We start from the raw sequence: 10,511 nt of genomic DNA on the forward strand, positions 1-10,511 counted from the left end.
CCCACGGCCTTGTCCTCAGCCTCTGCATGCACCATCACATCTAGTTCCCCGTCCCTTGCCACTTGCCTTGCCCACAGTATCTACCACGCTCACTACAAATGACTGAGTTTGGAGCAAACTTATATGTGATCCGTGTGATGGAGTAAACAGAGTTTTAAATACCTGGCCTGTAGGTAGCTAGTTTGAACAGCAAACTGGTGTGAATTGCTTCACTGACACACTGAAAGAAATTTTGAATGGAGGCCAGAAATGGCAGTATTTTCTGACAACGTATATGTGATCCGTGTGACGGAGTAAACAGAGTTTTAAATACCTGGCCTGTAGGTAACTAGTTTGAACAGCAAACCGGTGTCAAAAACTTTGCTGACACAGTGAAAAAAAATTGGAATGGAGGCCAAAAATGGAGGTATTTTCTGAAAACGTATATGTGATCCGTGTGATGGAGAAAACACAGTTTTAAATAGCTGGATTTCTAGCGCTGTAATATGGAAAGGACCTGGCTGTATTCTGCAGTGCCAACAAGCAAATGGCGCAGAAAAACGGTGTTCTCTGGATTGCTTTTTAAGCAAATAATGAGGATTAAGATCCAAAAAAAAGTATTCCTGGCCCCTGAGACCTGGGCCTTTGTATAGAAATATCTAACAGCAGCAGAAGGCAGAATTGGAATGGAGCCTCTTGTGCTATATGCATTGCAGTCTGCTATATACACTGCCTGCCTATATACCCTGCCTGCCTGATATCTCTGCTGATGGATTAGTCCTTAGAAAGACTGTTTGTTAAGGTGGATATGTGTAATGTATGGTTTTTCTCCCTACACTACCTAATACACAAGCAAATCTCTCCCTGATGCAGCAGCACCTCTCCCTACTCTGCCTGATTCCGGAGTGACTGTGACGAGCACAGTGGCGCCAGGTCTGATATAGACCTGATGACACTGTCCGGCCAACCAATCACTGTAATGCCACAACCACCATGGCTGCGGCATTGCAATGAGTGGCAGGCAATCCATGCATGTTGATTGGTGCTCTAAAGAGCGCCAAACATACAGGTAGGGGACCCGAGCATCCGCCCGAGCATCTCGCAAGTACTCAGCGAGTTCCGAGGATATCGAGCAATGAGATGCTCGGGCGAGTACCGAGTACTTGCGAGTATGCTCGCTCTTCCAAGGGTGCAGAAGTTTGGATGGTCTGAATGGGAGCTCTTTGTTCCGGGGGCTTATTCAACTCACACTGGCGACATGTTCGGCAGACCCCTTCGACTTCTTGCCGCAGTTGAGGCCAATACACGAGCCTTTGTAACCACTGAAAGGTCTTCTCCACACCAAAGTGAGCACCTCTTCTATGAGCTTCCTGGGCTAGCTGCGTTACCAGCGCTTCTGGAACTACTACTTGCCAGGTAACATCAAACTCTCGAGGTAGCTGGAATCTTCGACATAGCAAGCCATCCTTCAGGAAGAGCCTCTCCCACTGGCGTAGGATTTGTAGGGTAATTGGAAGTGAAGCGGCCCTGGCTTCCTGGTCTGGCCTTGAACCCAGGGAGACCCATTCTCTCAGCTTTGCCAGCTTTGGGTCGGATTGCTGCAGATGTATCCCCTCGTCTCTTGAGCGACCCAGAATTTGAGTGGGCCTCGGCTCCTCTCTGGTCTCTTGGGTGTCGACCACGGCAGTGGCAAACTGGCTGAAATCCGGAATCTCGTCGCCTTCGAGCTCCTCATCTCTGTCCCTCTTCGGCCCCGTCTGAGTGACCCGGAACAGGGCATCTGCATTAGTGTTCAGGGCCTTGGACCGATAGACGATTTTATACTGGTATTTGGACACCCTTACAACCCACCACTGCTCTAACGCGCCCAGCTTGGCATTCTCCAAGTGGGCCAAAGGTTTATTATCTGTCCGCACTTGCACTTCTTACCCCGACAAGTACTCAGCAAATTTCTCGGTCATGGCCCACACTAGTGGCAGTAACTCCAGCTTGAACGAACTGTAGTTGTCCAGATTCTTGTCCGTATCTTGGAGCGACCTGCTGGCATATGCGATCACCCACTCTTTTCCTCCTTGCACTTGAGCCAGCGCTGCTCCCAGTCCATGCAAGCTTCCGTCAGTGTACAACACGAAAGGCTGAGAAAAGTCAGCGTAGGCCAGTTAGCGCATTTTCAATGCTCGGAACGCCTCTTCTTGTCATGGGCCCCACTGAATGGGGTGCCGCTTGGCTCCCTCAGCCGTTCCTTTTAGCAATTCATTGAGCGGGACTGCAATCTTAGCGAAGTCTTTAATGAATCTGCAGTAGTATCCAGTGAGCCCCAGGAATGCCCTCAGTTCTCTTAGATTGGCTGGTGTGGGCCACTTCTGCATGACAGCTACTTTCTCCGCAGTGGGGTGCACTCCCGCATTGGACACAGTGAGCCCCAGATATTCAATTTCTCGCTTGAAGAGACGACACTTACGAGGCTTAATTTTCAGGCCGTATCTCTGAAGCCATTCTAACACTTGTTCCAGTCAGCGGAGATGATCTTCAAATGTAGCGGAATAGATAATTATATTGTCCAGATATATTAAAGTGGCTTCAAAGTTGAGGTCCCCCAAGCATCTCTCCATAAGTCTTTGGAAGGTCCCCGATGCATTTGTTAGCCCGAACGGCATCCGATTGAACTCAAACAAGCCCATAGAGAGGACAAAAGCTGTCTTTGGAAGATCCTTCTCAGCTACTGGGACCTGCCAATAGCCACTGGCCAGGTCGAGGGAAGAGAAGAACTTAGCGCTTCCTAGTGCAGATAGAGACTCTTCAATTCGGGGGAGTGGATAGGAGTCCCGCACTGTACATGCATTCAGCTTCCGATAATCCACACAAAATCTCAGGGTACCATCCTTCTTCCGGACCAGCATGATAGGAGCTGCCCAAGGACTCTGACTTTCGCGGATCACGCCATTCCGCAACATGTGGGCAAACAGTTCTTTCACCTCCTGGTACATTTGAGTTGGGATCTGCCGATATCTCTCTCAAATGGGAGCAATATTTCCGGTGGGTATTTCGTGCTGAATGTCCCGAGTGCACCCGAAATCGTCTTCATGTTGTGCAAACACTCCCTGATACCGCTGTAGAAGTTGTTCGATCTGTCTGACTTGTCCAACAGAAAACTCAGTAAGGTTAGCCTCCATTTTCTCCAAGAGATGGCACCCAGCCAACGGTTCTCTTCCATTCTCTTGGCTGTTGAGGCACACCTCCAGGGTCCATGGCTCTCGTTCCACAGGTGCCAGCCCTATAGCGTCAGCTCTGGTAAGGGCCTCTCGCATTATGCAAATTCGTGCCACCTCTTCTTGGGGCAACAACTGTAAACTCGTGCCACATAGATTGATGCAACGCACGGGCACTCGACCCTGCCGCACGGTGGCCAGGGTCCGAGCAACCAGGAGTCCAGAGGGCGCTTCCTCTTGCTCCATTAGTTTAATCTGAATGTCCCCGCCCTCTAAGGACACATGTGCCAGTACCGGTAAAGTGAGTACAGTCTGTCCCACTGGCAGTGTCATTGTGGTTTCGGGCGGTATCGATACCTTACCAAGGTACTGAGAGGTAGTGGGCAATTTTTGAATTTGAGATGCTGGAATACTCTCTTGTTAGCTGCGTCATGAGTGACACGGGTCCATTTGTTTTTGTTAGAGCCCTCAGCCAAGAACTGTCCGACCTCCTTCAGCACATTCATGCTCAGGATTACAATGGGCCCATCGCCTCCGGGCCCTGTGGTCAGTACTATCCCTTTCCGACCGCGGTCCTTTCCACATGCCCAGACAGGCATCCATACTACTCCTGCTACTGAGATAGGTAGTTGATTAGCTGCCACCAGTTTGACAGTGGGTTCCTGCCAGGAATGAGCAACTTCAGGAAAGTGACTTTAGAAATACGTCTCAGGCATAGTGGTCACCTGAGACCCAGTGTCCATTAGACAGCGAATCCGCTGCCCATTAAATTCAGCCCAGATGATGGGCCTCTCGGAGACAATGTCTTCAAAGCTCCCTCTTCCACTCTCTGAAGCTCGAGACCCCATGGTATGCTCCACAACCATGGGGCATCTTAGTTTAACGGCTACCCCCGCCTCCTCTTTTCTCGGTTTGGACAGTCTTTGGAGATATGCCCCCTACCGCCGCAGGTCCAACACTCTGGTCCTTGTTCTACTGATAGGTTGGGTACATGACGTGCTGTGGCCTGGTAGGAACGTCTTTCTCGCTCTGGTCTCTGTCCACATGGGGCAGTATGGTCCATCAGCAAGGGGGCAGCAGGGGTCTTTCTAATAGTATTCAGCTCACCCCTAATATCTCGAATTTCCTGACGTATCTTCCGTACCCAATCAGGCTCTTTGTGGGCGAATCCAGAGGCAATTGCCTCATGACTTCTAACTGTGGCCTTGAGAACAGGAACTTCTTTCTCCAGGACTCTAGCTTCAGCCCCAACCTCCAGGAAGCCCAGATCGGGGCTCAAACGCAGCCGCTCCTTCAAGATCTGCCTCAGGGAAAGGTCTTTCAAGCCAGCAATCAGTTGGTCACGCAACACTTCATCCAATGGTCCCAGTCCTTGGTTCTCATCTCGAGCCTTCTTAACGATATGGGCAGTCACTTCCTGTAATTAACATACTGATTTATGATCTCATTTTCCCCTTGGACCCGCTGAAATAACCATAGGCGCAAGTGTCCCAGATCCATGGTGTCACTGTGCATGTCCTCTAGAATTTTTATCACTTTGTCCACGGTGTCACGGTCCCCAGGTGGGTGGTACATCACAGTTTGCCGGGCCTCTCTATCAAGGGTTAGGAGGGCAGTTCCGCCTGCGCTAGGGGATCGAGGGGATACATACGTAGCATACTACTCAGTCTTTCTACCCAGTCCCACAGTGACATGCCATCCCCCGTGAACTTGGGAAGATGGCTGAGCATAACCCCCAGGGGTATATGGCTGTGTCCGGACCCAGCCACAGACTGATCCGCCATCTCTGGGTCTGAATGTTGCATCCTGCCGACTACACCAAATGTAATGCAGGTGTCGGAATGGAACACACAGAGACACAAGGCGAGGACAGTCAGAGATGAATATAAACAGTTTATATATAGATATAACAGGTATTCTGAACAAGGGAATGGCAACAGGGGTAATTAACGGTAATTTGAAATATTAATAAAATACAAAGTCTCTTAAGGTAGTGCGGTACACCCAATCATGGGAGTCACCACATCAGTTCTTTAACTCTGTATATGGCCCTAGCGGGGGTCAGCGGTTATTCCCGCTAGGCCGAAAGTCTTTTCCGGACAAAGTCAATTAAAGCACGTTCAGCTTCTTCCGCCCCAACCGTTTGCCTCCCAACCTGAGTACCTAAACCCAACTGGCCCCGGTACCGTGAGTGAACAGTAGAAGTGACGGCCCTGTTCACATATGCAGCTCCTCTGCTTTCACAGGCGTGACTTTCCTGGCGTAGCCGTCTCCCAACTCCTCTCTTCCTGACCGCTAGAGGCAGTCTCTCAAGCTGTGGATAGGGTGGTCCAGACCTCGTCTGTCGGCAGGCGAAGTCGGGTTCCGCGAACTCACTCAGCAACGCAAGCAGGTTCCGACTCTCCTCAGTAGGCTCAGCACTCGGGGCACATCTGTGCGGGATCCAGAGCTCATCCACCGGTGTCTGGCTGTGGCACCTCGAAGGCCTCTGGCTTAGGCCTGCCACGCGGGGCTTCTCAGCACATAGGGAGCACGTCTGTTCCTCTCTGCTGCTTGGCACCAAAACCACCTCAGGTGTGGCGCGCTGGTCTCTTATACCCAGGAACTCCTTCCTAGAAGTCACCTGACTGGGTCCAGCGTCTAAATCTGCTCCCCCTTCAACTTCCCTTGCACATCTTGGTTCCGCTTGACTGTGTCTGACCAGCAGATGGCAATCTCTCTCCATCTTTAAAGCATCCTGTAAGAATTCTCTTAAAGGCTCTCTTACCTCTACTACACATGGACCAGGATGGGGGCTGCACATAACAAGATGGGGGCTGCACATAACAGGATGGGGGCTGCACATGCCAGGATGGGGGCTGCACATGCCAGGATGGGGGAGCATGGACCAGGATGGGGGCTGCTCATAACAGAGTGGGGGCAGCACATAACAGGATGGGGGCTGCACATGCCAAGATGGGGGAGCATGGACCTGGATGGGGGCAGCATATAACAGGATGGGGGCAGCACATAACAGGATGGGGGCAGCATATACCAACAAAAATGCTCGCCACCTGGGCATAGAACGGGTTCAATAGCTAGTCTATAATATAATCAGGGATGTGTCCTTCTGTCTGAAGCCTCTATAGACTGCGCAAGTGCAATGCGCCTGCGCAGTCTAGCCCCAGACAGAACGATACATCCACATCCCAGACAGGAATGAGGAGTGTGGCACCGGAGATCGCGGTATGCGTAGGCACTGAACACATACCTCCGCCGCAATAAGCACATACCTGCCGGGGGAGGAGGGTGGCGCCTCTGTTCGGGCCCGAGGCCAGGGAAGGAGTGCCATTTTAGTGAATACAAATGTGCAGAGTGTCTTTAACAAAATGGCGCCGGACAGCGCGGTATGCGCGTGCTCTTACTCCGACGCCATTTTGTTGAATACACTCTTCACATTTGTCTTCAATAAAATGGCACCAGATATCGTGCTATGCAGGAGCTGATTCCGGCGCCATTTTAGTAAAAAAAAACAGGCGACACACTGCAGGGGAGCGATGGAAAAGTGAGGAGTGTTTTTTATTTTATTATTATTTATGAATGGATGGGGGAGCAGGATGAGTGAGCATATATCAGAATGGGGGAGCACATAACAGGATGAAGGAGCATATACCGGGATTGGAGACCAGGATGGGGGTACAAATACCAAGATGGGGGATCAGGATGGGGGACCAGGATGTGGGAGCAAACACCAGGATGGGGGAGCATGAACCAGGATGGGGGACTAGAATGGAGGCGCAAATACCAGTATGGGGGAGCATATACCAGGATGGGGGAGCACATAACAGTATGGGGGAGCATATACTAGGATGGGGACACCAGGATAGGGGCACAAATACCAAGATGGGGGAGCATATACCAGGATGGGGGAGCATATACCAGGATGGGGGAGCATATACCATCATGGGGCACCAGGATGGGGCCACCAGGATGGGGAGACAAATACCAAGAAGGGGGAGCATATACCATCATGGGGGACCAGGATGGGGGAGCATATACCAGGATGGGGTGCATATACCAGGATGGGGGACCAGGATTGAGGAGCATATACCAGGATAGGGACCAGGATAGGGGACCATATACCAATAAAAATACTCGCCACCCTGGAGTAGAACGGGTTCAATAGCTAGTAATTATATATCAATGGGTGCAAAATGTAATATCTGTGTCACACAATTATAGCTCCTTATGGGTCACTTTTTGTTGAGTTAGTGATATTTGACCAATACAGTCTTTGCCTTAATTTCTTTACAGCTTCTTTGACTTCTCGATTCTGCAGACTATAAATCAAGGGGTTCAAAGCTGGAATCATAACCGTATAAAATATAGAGGCCACTCTGTCCTGACCCTCGGAGAAAGATGTCGCTGGTCAGAAGTACATATAGAACAAAGCTCCATAGAACATGCTAACAGCTATGAAGTGTGAGGCGCAGGTGGAAAAGACCTTAGGTCTACCTTGGCCAGACCTTATCTTTATGATAGAAGAAATAATATAGCCATATGAGATGAAGATAATTACAAGGGAAAACCAAGATGTAAAGATCCCAAAAATGACAAGTAGAAGTTCATTAATGGTGGTGTCAGAGCAGGAAAGCTTCAGAAGAGGTGGGATGTCACAGTAGAAGTGCTTGATGATATTTGAACGGCAAAATGTCAAAGAGAAGGCTTCGGTGGTGTGAACAAAAGCATTGGTGATGCCAACATAGGCCGCAGCTACAAGTTTAGCACAAACCTGGGCATTCATGGTAACATGATACATAAGAGGACTTCAGATGGCATGATACCTATGTGGCGCCTCCGAGGGTTCAGTCACCACAGAGGTACTGCACCTCACCCAGAGGTGTGGCATCTCCTTCTCTCAGGTAAGGATGGAGTACTGCCCGGGACCCCACCACCTGCACTCAACACTACACTACTCCAGGCCGGCTGGAAGGGCATTATGCACTTCTTCTGCTGCCTCGTCCCTGCTTGAAGTGGGGGGAACCAAAGGTGAGGGGGAACCAAGTAGTGGGTGTGGGTGGAGGACGTAGACCAGGGGAGCACTTGAATAGGAGGTGTATATATAGGGGAAGCCATCTTAGAGTTGGAGTTCAGTGTAGATTCAGTGAGAGAGAAGAGGAGAGGAGCAGAGTCTCCTAAGGAGCTCTGCTCCAGAGTGGGGCGTAGTAAGAGAGGCCCAAGAGTGAGAGGGGAGTCCAGGAATAGAAGGGATCCCAGGGGGTACGGTGAGTGCAGGACGGCACCAGTACGCACGAATCTGTCAGGCGTCAGAGGGATCAGGCAGCAAGAAGGGCACCGGTCCCTGGACTAGTCGAGTTACTTCAGGTCTCGGCTGGAAAACCGGAGGCTTCTGCACTTTCAGGGTGCAGTTGCCACATTTGCACCTAAGCCGCCGAAAAGGGCACCAAGTCAGGTCCGGGAACTGCAAGTTGCCCAGAGGGATCTCAAGGTACCCGATCGGGACTTTGTGTGGCGAGGTGCAGGGCAGGAGGAAGAGACCCAGCGCGGGAAGTCGGCTAAGGAAGGAACATACAGAAAGGGGGTCCCGTTAAGTGCTCTTGAGATGCTTGAGGGAGTGCTGAACCCCTGCCTGGTAAACGCAGAGCGACGTGGGAGGCTGACACCTGTACAGTGCCACCTGAAGAACCTAAATAACTGTGAGTAAACTCGGATGACTGCACCCCACTGTTTCTGTCAGTTATTTCTACCACGTTATCCCTCCTGCACTACAACGCCCAACATCACCATCTGCACTTACACTGCCCTGGAGCTGTGCTCTGCCTGTGGAGAGCTGCACCAACCAAGCTGCCCTAACATCTGCTCCAGAGGTCTGCAGCAGCACCGGTACCCATTACCGGGAACCACAGGTGGCGTCACAAGACAAGATTCATCCCTTCAAGTAACAAACCCCTTTTAAAGAGTGACCCCAGGGTACGGGCCCGGGAGCCGACTGCCGTGACATCCCACAGAAGGTCAAGGCCTGGGTACCGAGTTTCCCCCATATCCCCCTGGGCGAGTCACCTATCATATGCCATAATGCCCAGGAGGTAGCACTCCATTGCCCCAAATATCACAAAGGTGAACATCTGAACAGAGCAACAAACCGAAGATATGAAATGATGTTTGCGCAGGAAATTTACCAGCATTTCTGGGGTGATGACCGATGAGTAACAAAGGTCAGAGAATGAGAGGTGATGTAAGAAGAAATACATAGGGATATTCAGATTCGGCTCTGTCTTGGTGATGACCATTATAACTATGTTACCCAATACAGTGAAGATATACACCACCATGAAAAATACAAAGAGCATAATTTGGACATTTAGATTATTAGTGAGTCCTGAGAGGACAAAAAATTGTGCTGAACTGTGGTTTAATCCAAACATTGTTTTTTTCTGTTGTAAAGGAAATAGGTATTAATCTACCAAAATATTTTAAAAAAGGCAATGGTTTATTGTTATTTTTTTTAAATGTTAGTATATTTTTGAAATACTTTTTACTGCATTAATATATCTAAAATATAAAACCAAGCAACTGCTTGAGAGCCTACCATTTTATGTATACTGCTCCAATGATAATCTAGTTTACTCTGATGTATCTCACTGTGCCCCTTGATTCTTCCTAATTAAAATAAAAAAATGGGGGGATCAGAGGAAAAACTCAAATATTTACTTATGCAGCGTGTTTTGGGAGTGGGTATGACTCAGTCATCAGACATATGCCTGATGAAGGAGTGCATATGCCTGATGAAGGAGTCATATCGACTCCGAAATGCGTTTCATGTATAAATATTTGGGTTTTTCACGTTACCTCTAATCTCCCAGTTACTGGCAGCGCTCATTGAGACATTTTTTTTATTTTACTTTGGCTTACTGATTCCTGACAGCACCTTAAGGATTCCGTGGAAGTAGCTGCAGCCTATGGGGTTTTGATCTATATGCACATACCTGTGTTGTGCCTGCTGCACAACACCTTCAGGTCAGTTTAAAGCACTCACCTTACAATCACGCAATGCTGGTGGTACCGCACTTAGGAGCACTCTCTTTCTTTCCCCCTTACTTCTTCCTAGTCCAAAAACTATACAAGAGCGGTAAAATGATTCAAGGAATGACTGCAGGACCAAACTACACACAGGGTTTTTTTGTAGTCGGTAACAGTCTGCACACATAGGTCTTTATTGGTGCTGGATACACAAAACAGTAGAAGGCTGCTGGTAAATTTGAATCAATTTTAATTTTAGAGACATTGGATCAGTGACAAAATGCTTTTAAAAGTGGGCATACC

General features: G+C 49.5%; 1 protein-coding gene across 1 annotated transcript; it reads right to left on the bottom strand.

Moving 5' to 3' along the window:
• Window positions 1-7,413: 7,413 nt before the first annotated feature.
• Window positions 7,414-9,613, bottom strand: LOC141271496 (olfactory receptor 8D1-like). Its single transcript, XM_073681560.1, is given in 2 exon segments — window positions 7,414-8,011; window positions 9,249-9,613. Coding segments are annotated over 2 exon segments (963 nt in total).
• Between the last annotated feature and the right edge of the window lie 898 nt (window positions 9,614-10,511).

The sequence above is a fragment of the Phyllobates terribilis genome, unplaced genomic scaffold (assembly GCF_046119375.1).
Source record: "Phyllobates terribilis strain yellow unplaced genomic scaffold, ASM4611937v1 Scaffold_5__5_contigs__length_657084704, whole genome shotgun sequence".
Classification (NCBI taxonomy): Eukaryota; Metazoa; Chordata; class Amphibia; order Anura; family Dendrobatidae; genus Phyllobates; species Phyllobates terribilis.